Raw genomic sequence first — 26,400 nt, 5'->3', positions numbered from 1 at the left:
TTGTTACGTCTAGACTTGACTATTCCAACGCACTCCTGGCTGGCTTCCCACATTCTACCCTATGTAAACTTGAGGTCATCCAAAACTCAACTGCCTGTGTCCTAACTCGCACCAAGTCCCGTTCGCCCATCACCCCTGTGCTTGCTTACCTACATTGGCTCCCGGTTAAGCAACGTCTTGATTTCAAAATTCTCATCCTTGTTTTGAAATCCCTCCATGGCCTCGCCCCTCCCTATCTCTGTAATCTCCTTCAGCCCCACAACCCCCCGAGATATCTGCGCTCCTCTAATTCTGCCCTCGAGCATCCCTGATTATAATCACTCAACCATTGGTGGCCGTGCCTTCTGCTGCCTAGGCCCTAAGCTCTGGAATTTCCTGCCAAAACCTCTCCGCATCTCTTTCCTCCTTTAAGACACTCTTTAAAACCTACCTCTTTGACCAAGCTTTTGGTCACCTGTCATAATTTCTCCTTATGTGGCTTGATGTCAATTTGAAGCGCCTTGGTACGTTTTAGTACTTTAAAGTTGCTATATAAATACAAGTTGTTGTTGTTGTGTTGGGGGACAGCTTCAGACTTTGGCCTCAGTCAGGGATTAGGAGGGGCAGGGGAGGGTGTGTAGGGGGGAATGCTACTTTGCTATCAGCAGGGGTGAGGAGGTGCTGGTATAGGAATGTGTCCTGAAAGGAATGGGTGTGTGTGCAATTTTGACCTTAGCTTGAAGTGTGTTAAGGGTGCCGGTGGCCAATTTTGGCTTCGGCAGGGCGGAGGGTTTTGATATCCGCTTTTGGTTTCAATATGTGTTCAACAGGGACAGAGGCTAATTTAAGCTTTAGTATGTCTGAGGGGGTTGGGGAACTGCGGCCTCAACGGCTGGGTTGGGTTGGGGGCGTTGTAAGTATCTGCTTTATATCTCAAGGGGGATTGGGCATCATGCAATCTTTCCTTCAGTGTGGTCCGGGTTGAGGCTGCATCTTTTTACTGCCTCAGCTTGCTGCTGCGGATCATTTGCTCCAATTATGGCAGAAGGGTTTTCTGTTTCTGGCAACGGCTCTCAGAGCTGTGCACAGCTGATTCAGGATGGGTTTCCTTTCATTTTTCATCTTTTTGATGAATTCTTAGATTTTTCTTTTCAGATAATCCTGCAGTTATTATAGGCCGTATTTTGTGACCCCTACGGGTGTGCATGAGGTGTGTACGTGCCTGTAGGGGCCGTGCAAGTGCCGGGTTTAGGCATGCGCTGAAACCCGGCACTTGTGATCTGTCAAGAATTCTCTTGACAGATCCTCCGCATGCCCAAGAAAAGTGCCTATGCGGGGGGGCGTAAGGCCTGCTTTTACCAGCATAACAGTTTAAAAAAATAGAAAAATAGAATGTTATTACTCATTTATAAATTAAAAATATTCTTTAAAAAGGTAGGTTTATTTTTAGCCCTGTAAAAACATTTTTTTTTTTTTTTCAAAAATCAAATTTATGTTTAAAATAATTAAATGACATTTTAATTAATTTTAAATACGTAATTTAAAAAAATTATTTCATGTGTTAGTGTATTTTTTGACAGTTCTGTACGTACGGACCTGTCAAAAGTATGAATGGGGATTCTCTTTTATTGGTTGAGCCAGCCCACGTGATCTCAGGAGTGCCTACGAACCGCAGGCGCTCCTGGGATACGTGGCTCTGCCCGCGTGGACCCGGAGAGGCCCAGGAGCACAAGCTGCCATTCTTCCTGGGCCACCAGTTACTTTCATAGAAATTTTGCAGGTCAGAGGCGTCCACTCACAGGAAGCCTCCGATCGCAAATGTTGGCCCTATATGTTTCTTTTAATGACTCTTTGCTGTTAGTTTACTTGCCGGTTCTGTCATCTGTTGATGCGCTCATGCCGTTGCTCTTTTGAAAGCCTCATTTGGCTGCAGGCATCCTTCGGGTTACTTTATGAAGTGAGGTATTTTGCAGAATTTGTTAATGTGCTCTGTATTTTTTAGATAAGCTTTTTTTTAAATTAAAAAAATTCTTCTGCATGGTTCTTAAGGCTGGTTGCTAATTTTTCTTTAGATGGCCCCGTCACTTAACGTTATGCTTACAGTACCACCTAGAGGAGAAATACTTTTGGAATGCTGCAACTTGGAATTATTTTTTAGATATATTACATATTATAAATAGATCTGATTGTTTTTATTTCATAGAGATCATGTCACATGCCAATTGCTGCATGTACCAATTTTCCCAAGTTAGGCCATATTCTTGGTGTATGAAAGTTGGAAATGAAGAATATACAAACATATGAAAAGAAGGTAATATTGCTGGCTCCCAGCAGTGCTGTTCGCTCGCAGAATTTTGTGTGTATATACACAACCGCAAGTAAGAGAATTGTCATTTTGTTTGAAATCTTTCTTGCCAAATTTCCATCTAAGTCAATGAGAAGCATGCCAATTCATACTGAATCCTAAATGCATTGTGCTATGGAACAATATGCTACAATTCCAGCTCTCTCTATTCAGGGAAATGAGCCAAGCAGAGGCCAGGCACTTCTCCACAAGGAGAGAGGGAAATAATCAGATAAAAAAGTCACCTCAGGCTATTCTTGGAAACCTTCTCTGCCTGATTTGCATGTGTTCAGAAGGTGGTGAAGAGGAGATAATAACTTACAAAGAAAGCCTATTTGTCTCTCAACACAAATAAAATCCAAACACAATATCACAAAAGGCAGACAAAACAGGACTGTTGTGGATACTAGAGTTGGAACAGGGGAATTCAATGGTTACAAATGATTGGGGTTAGTAGATGGGGTTAATTCTACCTTTCATTGCCAGGTTATACTGGCATATGTCTCAACTGCTGTGTGCCTAGCAGGGATGGGGAATGCATTGGGGAAATACACCCAAAGTGGGTCTCGGTCCTGCCAGCACCAAATTTGAAAAAATGGATGGTTGCATTGTGGAGTTTAGATTGCAACCTATTTCATTTTTTTCCTGACCTCCAAACCGAAGTATAACCATAGTTAGCCCAACTATAACAATTGCAAAATACACAAAATGTTTTTGTATTTATCTACAAATGGCTAATATCTTTTACATAAATCTGGTAGATGAACATTTGAAGTCAATCTGTACCTGAAAAAATGAATGGACTTGCATTTATATAGCGCCTTTCACAACCTCAGGATGCCCCAAAGCACTTTACAGCCAATTAAATACTTTTGAAGTGTAATCATGTAGGAAACATGACAGCCAATTTGTGCAGAGCAAAGTTCCAAAAACAGATAATGACCAGATAATACTGTATGTATTAGTGATGTTAGTTGAGGGATAAATATCAGCCAGGGGAGAACTCCCCTGCTCTTCTTTGAATAGTGCCATGGGATCTTTAGCTGCAGAAAACTCCATATGAGCAGATCTACAAAATTATTGTGACTCAGAAGCCCAAATCATGGAGACAATGCAACTTTGTAAAAATTGACTTTCATCAAAAGTTTACCTGAAACCTATTCCCTACCAGGACTTCATTAAAGAGGATCCCATACAGGACGACCGATGTTCTCAAAACTTCTGGTATCATCCTATAATCAGTCTCTCTGCCCAGGGGCTCGCATTGGCTGGGAGTCCGCATGTGAAAAGCATTTACAGGAAACTTTCGATTTACCGGCACCTAAATAACCGGAAATGTCGGTTAACCGGCAAAATTCAGGAGTAGGTTTTACTTCATATTTATTTGCCTTCTTCCATCTGTGCTGTGCAAGGGTGTGGCTGCAGCTGTTGCTAAGCTACAGAGACGCTTGAAACTTGTGTTCATTGTTCTACAGTTGTTGCTAAGCAACAGGGTTGTTGCTTTATACGGAGCTGTCAGCTCTCCCTATCTTTTACTATAGAGTTCGGTTATCGGAATTTTTGATGAACCGGCACCACGTCGGTCCCGTCCGTGCCGGATAAAAGAAAGTTTCCTGTATGTAGTTGGTATAACGAACTTGGGAAAAGTACCATAATGTTGTCTCTATAACTCCACAACACATCCTTTTTTGTGGAAATGCATGACTCGTCAAATTAATTAAGATGCTGTCTTATGGATTTAATGTGAACTTTTTTTTCTTGCATAGGCAGAAGTTTAAGTTCAGTGTTTAGTGTTGAAGTTTAGCATCTGTCTGGACAAACTCATCTACTCTGAATCAACTCAGATAAATCTGTTTTTATGTACTTCTATAGAAATTGCTTTCTGTTTTGGAAAATTGACAAGTGTTTTCCTGAAACAGCACTTGATACTCAAGACAATGGGAACAGTGAACAGCCCTACTAATGTGCAAGTACCTTGGAATTTTCGGGTCCTGGCTGCTCTTGCCTCAGCAATACGCTTGTCCTCTTCATATTCATTTAGTCGTTCTTCCTCCTCCTCAGGACAGCTTTAACAATGACAATAAAGAATACAAAAGACATGTTAAAAAAACTTTTCTGCAGCAATAATTCAAGCCTTCACTTACAATGCACAATTCGGTAGCCAGGTCTCATCTGGTGTGCCTCAAAATACATGATTATAGCTAAAAAATCTTTAAAGTTGCTGAATTGAAAAAAATCAATGCTGGAAATCTCACAGATACTGCCCAATAAGCACAAAATGGGGCACTAGTATTTCTTCAATGCTTCTGCATTTATTAGTATTATTTTCCCACGGTCCACACGTACACTTTCCAGCAGGCGTCACTGTATAGCAGGAATTCTGGAGTATTTTCTCCTCTCTTGTGAAACCAATTGTAGCACTCCAGCTGTTGCCCCAGCCGAAATCAGATGAAACAAATAAGCAACCCTTTTGCTCTGTATTACATATTGGTATACCAGACAGTGTATTTACCGTAAACTATTGGCATAGCTCGATCACGTTTTCTTACAGGCTCAATGTCATGAGTCATTTTCTTGTTTGCAAATAACAAATAATCATAATTGAGCTTTCCCATTTAATGAATTAGTTGTTGAGCTTTGACATCATCACAATGGTTTGAATTCATAAGAAAAGAAAACTACGAAGAACAAAAATTGTATTCATCCCATTACGTCTGCTCCAACAGAACATGTACAATCTGTGTTGCTGTGGACTCTCCGAAATGTACTTAATCTTCTGAGGTAATTAGCCACATGTAAAGGTTCCAGCATTAACCTGTGATTTTTTTTCATGAGGCATGCAAATAACCAAGTATTCTATAAAAGCAAGCTATTTATTCTTTCTATGAGGGACATCACAGCCGAGCCTTATGCTGTTCTCACAAAACACAAAATGCATTTACCAGCAAGTGACTCCGGACAATTATCAAGAGCATGAATACTGGACTTACAACACATCAGGGCAATGTTCCCTCTAATTTAATTTTTTTTGTGCACGGTCCCTTTAAATTTGCTGCATGGCCGTGCATGCATGGTATATTTTCCAGCGGCAACAGCTGGTGAGCAGCCTGAGCGGGACCTCGTGATCGATGCACGCCCGCACACATATGGGGAAACATTGCATCAGGGCTGATTTCCTGTGTTTGCCCCACTGGGAGGGATTCTTTCCTGTCGGCCGCATGTATCACGACGATTTCTCTGTCTATTAAAATCATAGGCAACATGCCTGTAATTTCCCAAGATGCGTGCCTGGTAGGTGAGGTTCCCCACCTATGGCGCAAACTCAAAACATCAGCCTCATAATATTGGCTTAAAATTATGTGACCTGCCTGTATAGACATATGCAGGACGTGTAATAGCGACAGATTTGCATGTTTATTTTTGGAATGTGCCATTTTCTAACAACTTTGGAATTACCAATAAAGAGCTTTGGTAGGGATCTTCTCTCATTAACACCAGATCAAATTTGCAGATCAAGTCTCTTCTGTGAAAAGACCCTAGCCTAGAAATTCGACAAAGTCCAAAAACGGGTGGTGTCACCGCGGGGCGAGATTTGATCACGCTCGTAAAAACATCGCAGGCAGCGTCGTTATTTTGGTGCTGCCTGCTGATTTGAATGATTGCAGCGGACAGGCTGTGCGCTCAGCAGGAGGCCCAATGTAGCGTGGCCGTAGCGTCCCTGAAGCAAGGCTGCCTTTTCTTAAAGCAAGGCTGTCATTTCAGAAAGCAGTCTCAAACCCTTAAAGGGATACTGTGCACTGGGAAAAAAAAATCTTTTAAAAATAGGCAGTCTCTAGTCCTTAGAGCTCAATTGCCTTCTGAAAAAAAATATTAAAAGTCATTCCAAATTAGACAGTCTTCAGCTCTTAAAGTTGAACTGCCTTCTGCATGTAAAAAATGGTAAAAGTGCTTCAGCACTAACACAAATGGCTCAACAGGCCAGGGAAGGGGCACCCAGGGTCTCGCACGCAGCACTCCAGCTTTGTGCAGGGGCTCAAAAGTGGAAGAAAGGTTATTTACCCACAGGGGGCCAGGAGGCCCTCCAGAAAGAAGGATGTGGGACCAGATCACCAAGGCCGTCACTGCCAGCAGTGTCACCCCCATGACCTGGCTCCAGTAACCAAAGAAGTTTAAAGATCTCAGACCAGTGAATGCATCTTCAAAAGCCATCTCCTACTGTGGTGATTATTCTTGTTTTATAAGAAGCATTGTAATTGGTTGCCTGTTTTCCTGCCTTGAGATATATGCTGTAAACTTATTGGTTAGTTGATTCCATGTGACCTGTGGTGGCCATCTTAAATTCAGTTTTCTACAGTTTGGTTGAGACTGGGTGCTCAACATGTACTTGCTGGTTTTTTAAGGTTAATAAAGCCTAGCTTTTGAAAGGCAATCTACTCTTCATTTCAATTTATTAACCTTTTGCTATAATGGAATGATATCTTCGACCGGAACGATTTAATGCTGACCCTAATTCTGCAGGAGTGGATGATCAATGGAAACATTGGTATCGTACATTTAAAAACTTTTTGGGTGTGTTGGATCAGCAATCTCTAAATAAGTTGGATATACTAATCAACTACATTGCTCCGGATGTGGATAAGTATATTTTGGACTGTGAAACTTATGAATTGGCTATTGCTACGTTGGAATTTTTTTTTGTTAAACCCAAAAATGAGGTATTTGCAATACCTTTTATCTGCCCGTAGGCAGCAGGCGGGAGAATCCTTGGATGCTTATTTACAAGCACTCCGGCGCCTTGGTGCTAACTGTAATTATAAGGCCGTGTCTGCAGAAGAACATAAGGAAGAGTCGGTACGGGATGCATTTATTAATGGATTACTGTCTAGATCAATTCGTCAGCGGTTATTAGAAAATAAGACCTTGGATCTTAAGAGTGCTTTTGAGCAAGCCTCTACATTGGATTTGGCTCAGAGAAGTTCGGATTCTTATGCTCTTTTTGATCGGCCTGCGACCGTGGTTTCAGCAGTTCCGGATGAAAGGGAGTTACGTGGATTTAATAGGAGTGGTTTACCAGATTCCGAAATAGTTTCTACTTCGGCAGCTGTTGCCTCTAGGATTCAGAAGTGTTATTTTTGCGGGCCCCTGCCCGGGAGGCTGTGTGTAGTAAATGCGGCAAGGGAGGTCATTACGCACGTGTTTGCAAATCGGTTGCCTCCTCTGCGACCATTCAGCCTTTAGATAGGGCGTTTATTGCATCAGTTTCTGCCGCCTTTTCCCATGGCCTAAACAAAGCTATAGTTATGGCCCAAGTTAATGGGTTAGAAGTGAAGGCCCTTATAGATACGGGCAGTACTGAGAGCTTTATAAGTCTTCAGTTTGTGAGGGAGAAGCGTTTGAAAATTTCGCCTGTTTCCTATCAGGTGTGTATGGCTCAGACGACTCTCACCTCACAAGTAGCTGGTTGTTGCCTTGTGAAATTAATTCTCCTAGGTAATACGTATACTGATATATGCCTATCCGTTCTGCCTAATCTCTGTGCGGACATTTTGATTGGTCATGATGTGCTTCAATTACATGAGTCCCTCAGTCTTTCTTTCGGAGGAACCAAGCCACCTTTGTCTATTTGTGGATTAACTTCTTTATTCATTTCTCCATTATCACTTTTTTCCAATGTGATGCCGGACTGTAAGCCAATTGCTACCAAGTCAAGAAGGTATAGCAGTCAGGATAAAGAATTTATTAATTCTGAAGTTCAACGTCTTTTATCGGAAGGAATCATTGAACCTAGTTTTTCGCCCTGGCGGGCACAGGTAGTTGTCACCACTAATGAGAGACATAAGAAGCGAATGGTGATAGACTACTTTCAAACTATTAACAGGTATACTCAATTAGATGCGTACCCCCTGCCTAAGATTAATGAGCTTATTAATAAAGTATCTCAATATAAGGTTTTTAGCACTATTGACCTAAAGAGTGCTTATCATCAGATTCCTATCGCTAAGAGGGATAAACCATATACGGCCTTTGAAGCTGGCGGAAAGCTGTACCAGTTTTGCCGAGTACCATTCGGTGTTACTAACGGTGTCGCCTGTTTTCAACGGGCAATGGATGCTCTTATAAGTGATAACTCTCTCTCTGACACCTTTTCATATTTAGATGACATCACGGTGTGTGGCAAATCAAGGGTGGAGCACGATTTTAATCTAGAAAGATTCCTTCAAGTTGCGGAAAAAGTTGGCTTAACTTTCAATAAAGAGAAGTGTATCTTTTCGACCACCGAGGTAAATTTACTGGGGTATATTATCTCGGGAAACAAGATTAAACCAGATCCAGAACGGCTGCGACCACTGATTGATTTACCTTGCCCTACTAATTCTAAGGCCTTGCAACGAGTTGTTGGACTGTTTTCTTATTATTCTAATTGGATTGCAAACTTCTCGCAGAAGATCCGGCCCCTTATTTGGGTTACGACATATCCTCTATCATGGGAGGCCAGGATGTGTTTTGATAATCTTAAAAAGGATATCCTTGGCGCAGTTGTGCATTCTATTGATGAGCAGGTTCCCTTTGTGATTGAGACGGATGCTTCCGATTTTGCAATTGGGGCTACCCTGAACCAAAATGGAAGACCTGTGGCCTTTTTCTCACGTACTCTGAGCAATAGTGAGCAGAGACATTCATCAATAGAGAAAGAGGCGTACGCAATAGTAGAAGCACTGCGTAAATGGAGACATTATTTATCTGGGCGACATTTTACGTTAGTAACTGACCAAAAATCTGTGTCCTTCATGTTTGATGTCAAACATTTCAGAAAGATTAAGAATGATAAAATAATGAGGTGGAGGATCAAGTTGGCATGCTACCATTTCGATATAGTCTATCATCCGGGGAAGGATAATGTTGCCGCTGATGCGCTGTCGAGGGCTTATTGTTCTGTGCTTCACGGAGATACGCTTATTAATCTCCATAATGCCTTGTGCCATCCTGGTGTTACGAGGATGATACACTTCGTACGCAGTAAGAATTTGCCCTTTTCAGTGGAAGACGTCAAGCGGATGACTTTGTCATGCTCTGTCTGCGCCCGGTGTAAACCGAATTTCTTTAAGCCTCAACGAGCTCATCTTATAAAGGCTACTTCTCCCTTTGAACGCCTGAGCGTTGATTTTAAGGGGCCTCTTCCTTCAACGACTCAGAATCGATATATATTTACTGTTGTGGATGAGTTTTCAAGGTTCCCTTTTGCTTTTCCTTGTGCAGATGTATCAGCCGCTACAGTTATCAAATGTCTGACTCAACTTTTTGTCATCTTTGGGATGCCCGCGTATATCCACTCGGATCAGGGAAGTTCTTTTATGTCTTCCCAGTTGAAGGAATACCTCCAGAGTCGGGGAATTTCTACTAGCAGAACTACCCCGTATAATCCCCAGGGTAATGGACAGTGCGAACGATACAATGGGGTGATCTGGAAGGCAGTTATGTTGGCTTTGACATCCCGGAACCTTAAGAATACACAGTGGGAAATGGTACTGCCTGATGCCCTGCATTCCATTAGGTCATTGCTTTCAACGGCTACTAATGTGACCCCCCATGAAAGGCTCAACAATCCGCGGAGATCCACTACGGGATATTCGGTACCTTCATGGCTTACTATGCAGGGACCTGTGCTGCTCCGATGCCATGTTAGACTGTCAAAGTATGATCCTTTAGTGGAGGAGGTGGAGCTATTGGAGGCAAATTCCCAATATGCTCACATTCGATTCCAAGATGGGAAAGAAAGTACGGTTTCAGTTAAAGACTTAGCTCCTTGTGGTGGCCAGCCCTCTCCTGAGGACATTAACAATAGCCATAATTCAGATAATGTTGATGTCGTCACAGATACTACGAACATTTCCAATCCTATTGCAGACACTTACAATTCTCTTAGTCTGCCCCCGATGGATGTTCATGACCCTCCCAGTCTACCTTCTAATGGGACTTCCAATCCGGAAACCGTTGATAATCGGGATATTGATAGCCTTCCTGCAGAAGATATTTCTGTGTCTCCTGGTGTGGGAGGGCAAGGAATTTCACCAAGGTTAAGAAGGTCGACACGAACAAGATATCCGGTCGACCGATTAAAAATGGACTTTTAAAATAATTAATAATTTAATAGTAAAATTTTAAAATTGTTGAAGGCATTATACATGTATTGCTCTAGTCATAAATAACTAATTGTAAACTGTAAAGGCTACCTAGGTTGAAGTATATTTTAAAAAGGAGGGGTGAATGTGGTGATTATTCTTGTTTTATAAGAAGCATTGTAATTGGTTGCCTGTTTTCCTGCCTTGAGGTATATGCTGTAAACTTATTGGTTAGTTGATTCCATGTGACCTGTGGTGGCCATCTTAAATTCAGTTTTCTACAGTTTGGTTGAGACTGGGTGCTCAACATGTACTTGCTGGTTTTTTAAGGTTAATAAAGCCTAGCTTTTGAAAGGCAATCTACTCTTCATTTCACCTACCAACTGCACCACTAGCCTTACACACTGCTCAATGCACGACCCCTCTCTCCTCTCCCCCCACCACCCCCCCCCCGCCACCCATCACTCACCTAACAACAATCTCTACCAAACATGAGGCATACCTCACCCGCTTGGAGGAGATGATGCTGGCCATTCTTGGCAGGGGTTTGGCTGAGCCCTTGGCCAGCGGCGGGGCTGAAGAATACAAGATGCTGGTATCCTCCTATGTTATCCCCCTTCTCACATCTCACAATCTCTTCTCATGTACAAGCTGCGCGTGGTGTAAGCATGCTGCGCTTGCTTTCGTGCCTTTCTTCACCCAAGAAATCCAGGAAGTGGAGGAGGACGAGGCGGAGGAGGAGGACGATGCGGAGGAGGACGATGCGGAGGAGGATGACGAGGCGGAAGACGAAGACGAAGAAGAAGAAACACCGTCACTTGATTTCACACTCCCAGCCACCAGCTCCTCAAAGTCATCCTGCAAGGCCACCTGCAGTGTCCCCCCACTGAAAGTCAGCAGTCTTCCACCAGCCATGCTACAGCCACTGGGTAGTCCTTTGTGACATCACTAGGATAGGCAAAGGCACACGCAAAACAGTCACTAAGGGAATGCACAGGGGTGATTAGTTGATTTTTTGATATAATATTTGATGGATAGATGGATAAAGTTGGATTGGAAAGTTTGCTTTGTGGTGGCTTTTACTTCAGCATTGTGGCCAAGAGGACGCTGTGATGGTCAGTAACAGAGGGAAGGTAAGGTGTGGGACTAATGTTGAAAGGGGAATTGGGGTTGTGGTCACTGGACCATAGGCGGATGATTCCATCCCGGATATCCCGCTAGAAAGGTGGCTCTCTGGGTTACATCTTTCCCTCCTCTTCTGCTTCTTCCTCTTCTTCCCTCTGCGAGTAGCTTGTCCCCTTTGCTGCCACTGTTTCATCTCCATGTGTCCCCAGGACTGTCAGCAAGTGGTCTTCTCAGAGGCAAAATACTGCGGATGCTGGAAATCTGAAATAAAAACAGAAAATGCTGGAAATACTCAGCAGGTCAGGCAGCATCTTGACCTGAAACATTAAATCTGTTTCTCTCTCCACAGATGCTGCTGACCTGCTGAGTATTTCCAGCATTTTCTGTCTTCTCAGAGGCGTTCCTTTACCATCCAAAGCCTTGCAAGCATCCAGCAGCACTCCCTGCACACTTTAACAAGTTTTTAAATGTATTGCACCAAGCCACTACTTCAATAAAATATTTTTTGGAGGTTGAATAGGTCGTTCCATCCTCTGTCGTCGAATTACAGTATGCAGATGACGCTTGCGTCTGCACTCACTCGGAGGTCGAACTCCAAACCATCGTCAACACCTTCGCCGAAGCGTATGAGAGCATGGGCCTTACACTAAACATCTGTAAGACAAAGGTCCTCTACCAACCTGCCCCCGCCACACAGTATTGCCCCCCAATTATTAAAATCCACGACAAGGCCTTGGCCAACATGGACCACTTTCCATACCTTGGGAGCCTACTGTCAGCAAGGGCAGACATCGACGACGAAGTCCAACGCCGCCTTCAGTGTGCCAGTGCAGCCTTCGGTCGCCTGAGGAAGAGAGTGTTTGAAGGCCAGGACCTCAAACCCGGCACTAAGCTCATGGTCTACAGAGCAGCAGTGATACCCGCCCTGCTGTATGCCTCAGAGACATGGACCATGTACAGCAGGCACCTCAAAACACTGGAGAGGTACCACCAACGCTGCCTCTGCAAGATCCTGCAAATCCATTGGCAGGATAGCGCACCAACCTCAGTGTTCTTGCTCAAGCCAACATCCCCAGCATCGAAGCATTGACCACGCTCGATCAGCTCCGATGGGCGGGTCACATTGTCCGCATGCCCGATACGAGACTCACAAAACAAGCACTCTACTCGGAGCTCCGGCACGGCAAGAGAGTCCCAGGAGGGCAGAGGAAACGCTTCAAGGACACCCTCAAAGCCTCCTTGAAAAAGTGTAACATCCCCACCGAGACCTGGGAATCCCTGGACCAAGATCGCACAAAGTGGAGGAGAAGCATCCGGGAAGGCGCCAAACACCTTGAGTCTCTTCGCCGGGAGCAAGTGGAAGCCAAGTGCAGGCAGCACAAGGAGCGCACGTCAACCCAAGCACCCCACCCACCCGCCTCTTCAACCACCATCTGCCCCACCTGTGACAGAGACTGTAGGTCCCACATTGGACTTATCAGTCACCCGAGAACTCATTTTTAATATGGAAGCAAGTCATCCTTGGTTCTGAGGGACTGCCTAAGAAAAGAAAATATTTTTTTTTAAACTCCAAAAGCTGAAATCGAAACTTACTTGAAACGTGTGTGTGTCCCTTTAAGGTGCGTCTCTGCAGTACTACTACACGCACATTCTTCCGTGCGTGGTTAAGAGAGGGCATTATGGCGTGCGGTGAAGTCCAAAATCGCATCAAATCAAGTGTTGCACACCGATTGACATCACAATCAGCACATTTGAAATTGAGAGGCAAGCACTGGCAATGGTAGCGCCGTCGACGTTACCAAAATGACGGCCGTCATGTTCCACGTCGGAAGCAAGGCGGCCGCCATTTTTTGCAGAAAAACGGTTTAAACAGTCGGCAGTAAAGTAGGGAATTTCTAGGCCTCTTATGCTAACACAAAAGAGCACAGATCCAATAGTTATGTAAACAGTGGTCTGATTCGACTGAACTGAAGGTATTTGATCACAAATTGCTCAGGCTAAATGGTACAGAAGCACTTTTTCCCCACTCTGTCTTGGACCTTCGGATCCACATCGGATTACTTAAACAATTGCAGGTGTAAGATTCGCAAAATTTCCACATTCCCCCAAGGTTATTAATAAAAGGGACCAGATGGACAATTTTAAAAGGGTACCCAAAGATGGCGCCCGCACCTCGTCACCAAAAGCCTGTAAGATTTTAAAAGCTTGGACTCTGCAGCACAGAACAGGCTGCTTTGGGAACTCAAAACTTAAAATGCATTTCTGTGAAAAGGACTTTTGTGTTTGAAGAACCAGACAGCTAGGCAAACATTGAATATGCATTTCGTCAAATTGGAACAGATGAACCCAGTTAGGTCTAAGCATGAGGCCATTAGTTTGTCCGCATAACTAATCGGAAACAGCTTAAGGAAGCCATCAAGGCTGGACAGGCCGATTAAAACGCATTAATGACAATACAACTCGGACATCAGGCCATTAGGTGCGATAAACGACCATCTAAAGCTAGTTAGTTTAGATTGGTATAATCATTTAAAACAGCCCGCCAAAAGTGAAACAATGGACTGACCTGATTTGGTGCGCAGATAAGGGCCATCGGAAAGAGTATAATTGTAGGCCCTCATAACAATCTGGCTCTCTTGCTGGCTGCTGGACTCTGACCTCTTGTCGGGCCTTGGGCTGCTGCCGCCCGTACTTGTGCCCTGGCCTCATGGCGGGTTCTCTTCTCGCATTGTGTAAGCAACCAAGGACATCCATACCAAACGCGGGAGAGGGGAACGAGACCCGAGTCCAAAGTCACCCAGGACACCCGGGCCACGAGAGAGGGCAGAGGAAACAAGGCAAAACAAACCGAGACAAAGAGTAAGGTAGACCCGACAAAGAGCAGAGAAGGGCAGCAGAAGACGCATTAATTAAGACCGAGCGCCGAGTTATAAGCTGGCGCTTGGGGGAAGAAAATATTTAAGGACAGTGAGACTAAGTTGGCTAGTTGAACACTGCAAATGAGCTGGCGTTAAACGCAGGTGTCCACACCATAACGAATATACCGGCGTTCCAAGAATGGGTAGGAAAATCTAAGCAGTGAAGACTGCCAACCGTCTCGCTGACGTAACGTTACTGCCAACGACCGCCCAAGGGAGAAGAAGAAGAGAATCCATCGCGACGAGACGACGACGGTAGCTGAGGAGAAGAAAGGTGTGTCACAGCAACAGCTCCAGCACGCGCCCTGAGACCACTTGGCGACGGAGTACCCCAAAGGACAAGAGACCAGACCTCAAAACTCGCAATTGCTAAAACAACAGGCTGGTCTTTGGATTGGTGAGCATGAATTCCTGGCCCCTCATAGCTTAATCTAGTTAGGTATAGGGGTGTGATAAGTTAAAGTAGTTGTTTTTCCCTCGATGTGCCGTGTGTTCCCCATTCCCTGTATAAGTATAATAATTATTGTTATATGCCTGTAATTTTTCTACCAGTAATTTCTCATAAGACTGTGTTTTCGTTTCTGTTTTAATAAAATCTTGGTTTTCTTACACCAAACCACTTGTCTACTCGAGTTTTTCCTGTATCGCCGCCTGTACCTGAGTCCGGTGTCTAGAACCCAGGGGCATGGGAGCAATTCGAACCGCTCACAAGCAGTCAGGGGCATAACTGGCTGGGCGCACGCGCCACCCGCCACCCCCTACAGAAAATGGCGACCGCAGCAGGACACCAGCAACAGGGTTGTGATACAGTAAACAATGGTTCGGATGAGCAAACCATGATGGAGGAAAGGATTTCTGATTATGTGTTTAGTAAGGTGAATATCACGAAGAAGTGGATCACCACTCTGTTAAGGGCTGGGCGTCCGGTAGATGCAGCAGCTAAGTGGACAGAGGGAAAGGAACACAAGAAGTCCTTAGAGAAGGCAGTTTGGCTGATGTGTTTCAAAAAGCAGGTCCAGCTTTTGGACAGGCTCGTTGCAGCACAGGCAGTCGAGTTAAAGGAGTCAGCCCTGGAGATCTAGGATAAGGCTCTAGTAGGGGAGAAGTTATTGGTAGCTTTGCAGGCCTTGAATCAGGAGAGAGTGCATTTAATGGGAGAACACAAGGCCCAGTTGGAATACTTACGGTGCCAAGTCACCGAGGCCAAGGGAAATGAGTTAAGGTTGCGGGAGAAGAACGCCCGCTTGCAAGGCAGATTAGGGAACAGGAAGAGAAAGTACAGGAGGTAAAGACAGCTTACAAGCTAGCGAGCGAACAGGGGTTTGAGGAGGCAGACTACGGCCCCTGTAAAGAGCGGATAGAAAATCTGAGCCGGGCCCTCCGGAGGGCAAAAGGCATGGTATGCCTCATAAGCCCAAAGGCAGGTCAGGCGGATTTTATGGGGAACGAGGGCAGGACAGTTCCAACGTCACCGGTAGTGCCCAGGGACGACCCGGTTGAGGGACAGGAGACCTCACGACCACCACCCGTAGTGCCAAGTTTCAGCGAGGTTTGGCAGCAAGGGGGGGTGGAGCCAGAGGTGGGAGCGGAGGTGGAGCAACCCCCGCCGGAGAGGTCGGAGCCGGGACCGATGTGCCGAGCACGGCATCGGCGGTTCGGCCCACCCGTCAATGGCGACGATGAGGGACCCCTCCAAAACCAGATCATATTACCCTATAGCACCCAACAGCTTAGGGCTATGGTCAACCATATCCCGAAGCTGTCCAAAAAGGGAGACCCCTTGATCCACTTCAGGGACATAGAGCAGGCAGCCAGCGTCAACGACTGCGATGGCGCTGAGCAGGCAAAGATGCTGCTATTCTCCCTGGAGAGTAGTCTCCTCCAATCCCTCTCTGATGAGTGTAAGAGGGGGCACAGCGGGTATGAGGAGCTCAGGGATGCAGTTCTGGAGGCCATGGGGATGAATGAGGGAAGTCCTTTCTCCCGTGTGGAGAAGACGGTCCAGCTCGCAGGGGAAACCCCGCAGGCTTTCGCGGACCGGTTATGGCCGGTGTACTGGAAGGCCTGTCCGGGGGCGCCAAACCGGGGGTTCCTGAATGGGGATCCCCGGCCCATTGGCTCCGTTGCTTGGTGGCGAACAGCTTGCCACAGGTCCGGGCCAAGGCAGAAGTCTGGTTCGACCCCAAGAACCCCCAGACCACCGAACTTACGGTGATTAGACAGTTGACTCTAGCCTATAAAAACGGTAGGGGAACCGATGCACACCCACCCAAGGGGAAGGTGCATGAGGTAAAACCCGGACCGGGCAGGAAAGAGTGGCAGCAGGAAGGGAATAACCTCCCCAACACAAAGACGAATTGTTACGGGTGCGGGAAGGATGGTCACTGGCGGAAGGAGTGCAAAAACCCTTGGAAAGATAACAAGGGAAAGAATTCCACAGCCCCAGCCCAAAAGGCGGGGGCAGGAATCGCTCCCGCAGAGGTCGAGTCACTTTTGGACACCATGAGGTCCTTATTGACTGGCCAGGGGAGAGTAGCAGCCGCTACCGGTGCTCTGACCCCGTCAGCCCCATCCAACCAACAGCCCTGGCTAGAGCCAGAGCAGCCCGTTTACCTGTGTTCTCTCCGGTATGATGAATGGAAAAGACCCCTCTTGGAGATGGAGGTAGAAAAGGTGACGGGGTCCTATCTGTTGGACACGGGGGCATCATGCACCGTGGTCTACTCAGCTAACCCCACCACCTCGCCTCTATCTAACGGGGTCCCATACAGTCTGTCGGGGTTCACAGGCAAAGAACAGGCTGGCTCGTTTTCCATCCTGCTCGCCATTCGGTTAGGATCACTCCGTTCCAAGTGGACCTGTGTCCTGATGAAATGGGAAGTGGAGGGTGGAAGAGGGGTCCTCGGGGCCGACTTTATTGTAGGCCATGGGATCCTAGTAGATTTGAGAAATCATTGCCTATGGGGGGCAGGTAAAGTAAAGAACGGAGAGGTAGTAGTGATCCCGGGAAAGGAAGGGAAGGGGACCCTGTGCACCATGAAGCCCAAAGAGGGTTATAACCTCGAGCTTATGGTCAGCAACACCCCACAGGAGTTCCAGGCATTTGTGCAGGCCCACCTGGCCACATTTGCCACACACAAACACGACTGCGGTAGGGTCAACGGGTTTGAGGTCAGCGTAGACGTGGACCCCATGGCCCGACCACGGAAACAGTATAACTTCCCCAGGGAAGCGGAGCCAGACATGGAAGCAGCCATGTCCTCGTTAGTACAGCAGGGAGTTCTGAGGCCGATAGCCACCCACGTAAACTCTCCATTGTCGCCGGTTAGAAAGCCGGACAATTCCTGGAGAGCCACGGTGGACTATCGAGTGCTCAACAGTAACATCCCAGCCTGTGCACCCACGGTAGCAGCAGTTGCCGACCTGATAGGGAGTATTCCAGCATCCGCGACCACTTTCACGGTGCTGGATATTTCCAACGGGTTTTGGTCCATCCCTTTAAGGAGGGAGGATCCGTACAAGTTTGCCTTCACGTTTAAAGGGCAACAGTACATGTGGAACTGCTTGCCTCAGGGCTTCCACAACAGACCCAGCATTTTCCATCAGTGCATGGCAAACAGTTTAAAGGATTTTAGCCAGCCCAGACAGTTGGTCCAATATGTGGATGACCTGCTCCTGTTCACTGATTCGAAAGAGGAGCATGGCCCACTATTGGCCGAACTGCTCGAGCTGCTAGGGCAAAAGGGTTTTAAGGTAAACCCAAAGAAAGCGCAGATCGGCCAGCAGGAGGTAACATTCCTGGGTCTGACCGTCCGCGCTGGAGAAAGGGCCATAGATAAGGCTAGGAGGGAGGCGGTACAAGAGTTACCAGTCCCCAACACAGTAACGGGTGTGAGGTCGTTTCTAGGGCTAACCAGGTACTGCAGAGACTTTATTGAGGACTATGCAGCCACCGCAGCCCCTCTGCTCCGACTCCTACACAAGGGAGCGGAGTGGCTTTGGGATGAGGGTTGCCAGGCAGCATTCGTCAAGCTCAAAAAGGACTTGCAGGCCGCACCAGCTCTAGGGGCCATAGATGGGGGGGAAAGAGTTTTTCGTGGCGTTAGCAGCCAGCAGGGACAGCCTGAGTGCTTTGCTGCTCCAAGAGCGGCACGGCCGGCGGTCTACTCCTCCCCGATACTCACGGATCTGGAGAGGAGCTACTCCAACTATAAGCGGCACCTCTTGGCCACATATTGGGCTGTGAAAAGATCGCTGATCTTCACAGGCACCTCTCCCATCACCCTCCTCACCCATCACACACCCACCCAGATGCTTCTGGATGGGAGGGTCAAGGATGAAACAGTGAGCAGTGCCCGCATTGCCCACTGGACCTTGCTCCTCTCACAGATGGATCTTAGAGTGAAGGGTCTCTGCGAGCCAAAACTCACAGCCAACCTGGTATATCCTGGAACAGCCCACCGGTGTTCCATTGAAGGGGTTTGGGAAGTGAACATAGGTTTACGGGCCGGGATACATCCCACGGGCCGCGAGATCTATGTAGGCGGTTCCAGCACGGTATGTGCTGGCGAGCGTCTCACGGGGTGTGGAGTTTATGACCCAGTGGCGAACATTGCCCTGGCGATTAAGCTCCCCAGCACCATGAGCACCCAGCAGGCTGAACTGTCCGTGGTGGTGTACGTTGTTACACACCCCGAAATCTTCCCCACCCCCTACATGATTTGCTCGGACAGCATGTTCATGTGCAATTCGTGTACGGAGTACCTGGCCATCTGGTCTCGCTGCGGATACACCTCCGCTGACGGGAGACCCCTCACAGTAAAACCCCTGCTGGAAAAGATCCTAGCCGCAGTGGGGGAGGAAGGGGAGGTTTTCATCCACAAGGTGAAGGCCCATTCCTCCACAGAGCCCCGCAGCCAGGGCAACCAGCAGGCTGACATGCTCGCCAAGGAGGGTGCCCGCACCGGCACTTTCTGGGACCCATTTGGGTCCAGACCCATGGCAGCAGTCAGAGGGAGGGACGGGACTCAAGGGAGTGTAGGGGTAGTGTTAGCCCCGGACCTTAAGATGGTCCAAGCCCAAGAACCCATCCTCAAGGCAGTCCTTGGTGCAGTGACTGAGGGAAAAAGTGTAGAGGGTCCGTACGGCACAGCAACCCTCTCCGTGAAAGAGGGCATGCTGTTCCGGGGGGAACAGTGGGTTGTGCCGCAGCAGCACCGGAGGGAATTCCTTCAACTGGCCCATGAGGGTCCAGGAGCGGGACACCCCGGGCCTGAGACCACCTGGCAGCGGGTGGAACAGGCGGGATGGTGACCGGGACTCAGTGAGGATGTCCGCGAGTTCTGTGCAGGCTGTCTTGTGTGTGCTGCGAATAACCCCGACCCCCACAAAAGGAAGGTACCTATGGGACACATCAGGAGGGTAGAGGGACCATGGCAGTCGATACAGGTCGACTACATCGGGCCTCTGCCCACCGCCCAGGGAGGCTATAAGTACTGCCTAGTCCTGGTGGACGTGTTTACCAAATGGGTAGAGGCCTTCCCCTGCAGAACAGCCACAGCTCTGGGTACTGCCAGGATCCTGGTCCGGGGAGTGTTCTTGTGGTGGGGACTACCACAGTATGTGGAGTCCGACCAAGGGAGTCACTTCACCGGACAGGTGATGCAGAATACCCTTATGGTGCTAGGCATTGAGGGGAAGTGGCACGTGGCCCACAACCCACAGTTCTCAGGGATTGTGGAAAGAATGAATAGGACCCTAAAGGAAAGATTGAGGAAGGAGACGGTGGACTCGCCCCGTAAATGGGCCGAGGTCCTACCGTTGCTTCTGATGGGGATCCGGGCCAGCCAGTCGAAAAGCACGGGGCACTCCCCATAGGAGCTGATGACTGGCAGGGTTATGCGGACCCCCACCCATGTACTAGCCCTGATGCTCACGGAAGGTCAGCTCAGGGAGGTAAACCGGGACAGGTTCGCCTGAAACCTCTTTGAGCACCTTAAACAGGTCCACGAGCAGGCGGCTGGGAACATGGGAAGGCAGCATCGGAGTAACCGATTGCTGCTCGAACCCCGAAAGCACCACGAGTGGGAGGTAGGAGACCAGGTCATGGTGAGGAACTATGCCCGAGTAGGAAGTTTGGAACCATTGTACATGGGGCCCTACAACAATATAGATAAAGCCAGCCCCATGGTATACGCCGTTAAGATGCCCCGGCGTACCAAATGGTTTCATATCAACCAGTGCAAGCTGTTTCAACCTGAAAGGGGAAAACAGCCAGTTGGGGTAAGGTCTGAGGATAAAAATCCTCAGCCTGCAGCAGGAGCGAGTTCACAGGCTGCACAGGCAGGCGCTGTGGCTTGCTTAAAGGGAGGGGCCATTCTGCCCATCGATTGGGACACTCCCCCACTCTTCTGGGATCCAGACGAGGAGGGACCTGAGGATGAAGACCCCACCCGTAACCCAGGTGTAGAGGAGGAGGGACCCGAGGGCGAAGACCCTGTCCCGGACCCAGTTTTGGGACCTGGGGACGGAGACTCTCAGCCTACAGCAACAGGCTGCGAAGAGTTACCTGCCCCTAGCCCAGGTTCGGGAGAGGTCAAGCCGAAGGAAGAAGATCCCCGGCCAGCGGCAGTGGTTAGCCCAGAGGCTGCACCGGAGGGGACAGCGGTCCGAGTTAAAGGCCCATCGGCCAAGAAAGCCCCACCCGCCAAAGTCCCTAGAAGGTCCCCACGGACGCCCCAGCCAAGAAAGCCATGGTCACCAGCTCCCCAGTTCAAAGGGACAGCCTCCCGAGTCAGGGGGAAGTCAAAGGACAGAGGTCCCCAGCTAGCCGCCACGGGCGGCGAGGGACCAACAGTGAAGGACGGTGCGGCCACGCCGGGGGAAGCGGTGTGCCACAGTCCAACCAGGAATTAGCCTGGCCACCCGGAGACGGGCGGCGGATGTACATAGTTTAGGTAATGTAAGTTTATATTGTTAAGTTTAAGTATTACAGACCGGTAAACCTGACATCGGTAGTGGGGGAAATGCTAGAGTCCATTATAAAAGATGTAATAGCAGAGCACTTGGAAAACAGTGACAGGATCGGACAAAGTCAACATGGATTCACAAAAGGTAAATCGTGCTTGACTAATCTACTGGAATTTTTTGAGGATGTAACTGGTAAAATAGATAAGGGAGAACCAGTGGATGTGGTGTATCTGGAGTTTCAGAAGGCCTTCGATAAGGTCCCGCATAAGAGATTAGCATGTAAAGTTAAGGCACATGGGATTGGGGGCAAGGTATTGACTTGGATAGAGAACTGGTTGGCAGACAGAAAGCAAAGAGTTGGAATAAACGGGCCTTTTTCCAAATGGCAGGCAATGACTAGTGGGGAACCGCAGGGATCGGTCCTTGGACCCCAGCTATTCACAATATATATATAAAATGAGCTGGACAAGGGAACTAGATGTAATATCTCCAAATTTGCAGACGACACAAAGCTGGGTGGGCGTGTGTGCTGTGAGGAGGATGTCGAGAAACTCCAGGATGATTTGGACAGGTTGGGTGATTGGGCAGAAACATGGCAGATGCAATATAACGTGGATAAATGTGAGGCTATCCACTTTGGTGGCAAAAACAGGAAGGCAGATTATTATCTAAGTGGCAATAGATTGGGAGAAGGGGAAGTGCAACGAGACCTGGGTGTCCTTGTGCACCAGTCGCTGAAGGTAAGCATGCAGGTGCAGCAGGCGGTTAAGAAGGCAAATGGTATGTTGGCCTTCGTAGCAAGAGGGTTTGAGTACAGGAACAAGGATGTCTTGCTGCAGTTGTACAGGGCCTTGGTGAGACCACATCTTGAGTATTGTGTGCAGTTTTGGTCGCCTTATCTGAGTAAGGATGTTCTTGCCATGGAAGGAGTTCAGCGAAGATTCACCAGGCTGATACCTGGGATGGCAGGAATGACGTATGAGGAGAGATTGGGTCGATTGGACTTGTACTCACTGGAGTTTAGAAGAATGAGAGGTGATCTCATTGAAACTTATAAAATTCTGACAGGACTGGACAGACTAGATGCAGGAAGGATGTTCCCGATGGTCGGGGAGTCCAGAACCAGGGGACACAGCCTAAGGATAAAGGGTAGGCCATTTAGGACAGAAATGAGGAGGAATTTCTTCACCCAGAGAGTGGTGAACCTGTGGAACACTCTACCACAGAAGGCGGTGGAGGCCAGTTCATTAAATATATTCAAGAAGGAGTTGGATATATTTCTTAAGGCTAAAGGAATCAAGGGGTATGGGGAGAAAGCAGGGACCGGGTACTGAATTTGGATGATCAGCCATGATCGCATTGAATGGCGGAGCAGGCTCGAGGGGGCCGAATGGCCTACTCCTGCTCCTATCTTCTATGTTTCTATGTAGCTTAAGTTTGGGTGTTTCTGCTTAAGTTAAATAAAGTGATGGGTAGTTTGGATTAAGTAAGTAATCTGCTAAGAGTGTGTATTTTGGGTCGAGGTTGCAAGACCTGACCATTCATCACCTAAGCCAGAGAATCTTTTGGAGACCTGGCTGTATGCTTTTGTCATCCAGTGCAAGGGAAAATGTCAGTTGTTAGAGTTCCGAAACCAGAGGATCTGGAAGGAACATTATGTGAAGGTGGAGGCAGATTCACCTGTTTGAGTTCACCTTGTATTTTTGATTAAAGATTGTTGTTTTTTTTGTGTTTGTTGCTTTTAATAAAGATTTTTGCGACGCGTTGTTAATAAAGATGTATGTGTACCAAGTGGTGCAGGGGTGTTGGACCCCTCCATGCTTGGATGTGTGTAAAAGACTGTAATTATTCTATGTATCCTATGTACACTACATTTTCGCGGAATGGGAAGTGCATGTGTCGTGGGTATATTAGATAGATAATTACAGGGGAAGGTTGACTATGGAGGGTCAGAAAATTTTGCTCACCTTGTAAGGATGATACTTCAAGCAAGTTTTCGTATCACAGGGGGGAGTGTAAGATTCGCAAAATTTCCTCATTCCCCCAAGGTTATTAATAAAAGGGACCCTATGGACAATTTAAAAAGGGTACCCAAAGATGGCGCCCGCACCTCGTCACCAAAAGCCTGTAAGATTTTAAAAGCTTGGACTCTGCAGCACAGAACAGGCTGCTTTGGGAAATCGAAACTTAAAATGCATTTCTGTGAAAAGGACTTTTGTGTTTGAAGAACCAGACAGCTAGGCAAACATTGAATATGCATTTCGTCAAATTGGAACAGCTCAACCCAGTTAGGCCTAAGCATGAGGCCATTAGTTTGTCCGCATAACTAATCGGAAACAGCTTAAGGAAGCCATCAAGGCTGGACAGGCCGATTAAAATGCATTAATGACAATACAGCCCGGACATCAGGCCATTAGGTGCGATAAACGGCCATCTAAAGCTAGTTAGTTTAGATTGGTATAATCATTTAAAATAGCCCGCCAAAAGTGAAACAATTGACTGACCTGATTTGGCGCGCAGATAAGGGCCATCGGAAAGAGTATAATTGTAGGCCCTCAGTGACAATCTGGCTCTCTTGCTCTCTGCTGGACTCTGACCTCTTGTTGGGTCTTGGGCTGCTGCTGCCCGTACTCGTGCCCTGGCCTCGTGGCGGGTTCTCTTCTCGCTCCCCGCATTGTGTAAGCAACCAAGGACATCCATACCAAACGCGGGAGAGGGGAACGAGATCCGAGTCCAAAGTCACCCAGGACACCCGGGCCACGAGAGAGGGCAGAGGAAACGAGGCAAAACGAACCGAGACGAAGAGTAAGGTAGACCCGACAAAGAGCAGAGAAGGGCAGCAGAAGACGCATTAATTAAGACCGAGCGCCGAGTTATAAGCTGGCGCTTGGGGGAAGAAAATATTTAAGGACAGTGAGACTAAGTTGGCTAGTTGAACACTGTAAATGAGCTGGCATTAAATGCAGGTGTCCACACCATAACGAATATACCGGCGTTCCAAGAATGGGTAGGAAAATCTAAGCAATGAAGACTGCCAACCGTCTCGCTGACACAACGTTACCGCCGACGACCGCCCGAGGGAGAAGAAGAGAATCCATCGCGACGAGACGACGACGGTAGCTGAGGAGAAGAAAGGTGTGTCGCAGCAACAGCTCCAGCACCCTCCCTGAGACCATGTGGCGACGGAGTACCCCAAAGGACAAGAGACCAGACCTCAAAACTCGCAATTGCTAAAACAACAGGCTGTGCTTTGGATTGGTGAGCATGAATTCCTGGCCCCTCATAGCTTAATCTAGTTAGGTATAGGGGTGGGATAAGGATTAAGGGGATTTAAGGGGATTGTTAAAGTAGTTGTTTTCCCCTTGATGTGCCGTGTGTTCCCCATTCCCTGTATAAGTATAATTATTGTTATATGCCTGTAATTTTTCTGCCAGTAATTTCTCATAAGACTGTGTTTTCGTTTCTGTTTTAATAAAATCTTGGTTTTCTTACACCAAACCACTTGTCTACTCGAGTTTTTCTGTATCGCCGCCTGTACCTGAGTCCGGTGTCTAGAACCCAGGGGCGTGGGAGTGATTCGAATCGCTCACAGGCAGTCAGGGGCATAACTGACTGGGCGCACGCGCCACCCGCCACCCTCTACAACGACATTTATTTTTCAAAAAGTATGATTGTGATTGATGGTGATTTATATGCAAAAGGTTTATACAGCTGAATAATGCATGCATATTCTATATATTTATCCATTTTCCAATATTCGTACATAATGGAATTAAAATCTGTGCTTTTTTTTTTACACAACGTCGGTTCTTAAAATCATAAAAGCCAACAAATGCAAAAAATTACCATGCTCTCTGGCCCAATGATTAATTTGTACACATTCCTTTGAATGTTACCAATATCCGGTAAACTGGTCATCTTGCTATACCGCTTGAGCTCATCGGCAAATCTGACAAGAAGGCATTTTCTCCTCTGTATCATTTATTAAGAAGGGATCCAGATCAAACCACTATGGGAACCTCACTAGTTTCTGTTCCACAGATATCCTTATCCATTTATCATTACCTGCTTTCCAATGTCATATCTATTTCTAACCAACCAATTTGCCATTAATTTCATGTGCCATTTCCTTATATAAACATCTTAGACGCAGAACAATATCACGAGTTCTAAACGCCCAAGTGAATTATATCTAATGAATAATGGTAATCCTCTAATTTTGTGATCTCCTTAAAGATTTAAATAATTAGCAGGGCATGACAATTGCTCCTAAAACCATGTTGACCAGGTGAGGTGAGAGTGAATGCTCTTGACATCAAGGCAGCATTTGACCAAGTGTGGATTAATTAAGGAAAGCCAGCACGGATTTGTTAAAGACAAATCGTGTTTAACTAACTTGATTTGAGTTTTTTGATAAGGTAACAGAGAGGGTTGATGAGGGCAATGCAGTGTACATGGACGTCCAAAAGGCGTTTGATAAAGTGCCACATAATAGGCATGCCAGCAAAGTTGAAGCCCATGGAATAAAAGGGACAGTGGCAGCATGGATACGAAATTAGCTAAGTGACAGGAAACAGAGAGCAGTGGTGAACGGTTGTTTTTCAGACTGGAGGAAGGTATACAGTGGTGTTCCCCAGGGGTCGGTACTAGGACCACTGCTTCTCGTGATATATATTTATGATTTGGACTTTTCAAAATTTGTATATGACACAAAACTTGGAAGTATAGCGAACAGTGAGGAGGATAGGGATAGACTTCAAGAGGACATAGACAGGCTGGTGGAATGGGCGGACACGTGGCAGATGAAATTTAACACAGAAAAGTGCAAATGATACATTTTGGTAGGAAGAACGAGGAGAGGCAATATAAACTTAAGGGCACAATTCTAAATGGAGAGACCTGGGGGTATCTTGTGCATAAATCATTGAAGATGGCAGGGCAAGTT

At 47.1% G+C, this 26,400-nt stretch overlaps 1 protein-coding gene across 5 annotated transcripts in view; it reads right to left on the bottom strand.

Moving 5' to 3' along the window:
* Positions 1–26,400, bottom strand: part of arhgef28a (Rho guanine nucleotide exchange factor (GEF) 28a) — a 678,106-nt gene that overhangs the window by 186,513 nt on the left and 465,193 nt on the right. For all 5 annotated transcript variants that reach the window (XM_085990347.1, XM_085990327.1, XM_085990336.1 and 2 more), the window contains one exon: positions 4,298–4,389. In XM_085990347.1, coding sequence (XP_085846473.1) covers positions 4,298–4,389 — 92 coding nt within the window. The remainder of the gene's footprint in view (positions 1–4,297; positions 4,390–26,400) is intronic.

Source organism: Somniosus microcephalus, chromosome 1 (genome assembly GCF_052327205.1).
Source record: "Somniosus microcephalus isolate GS21.2 chromosome 1, FLI_Smic_1.0, whole genome shotgun sequence".
NCBI lineage: Eukaryota > Metazoa > Chordata > Chondrichthyes > Squaliformes > Somniosidae > Somniosus > Somniosus microcephalus.
This window is presented reverse-complemented; position numbering and strand designations above follow the sequence as displayed.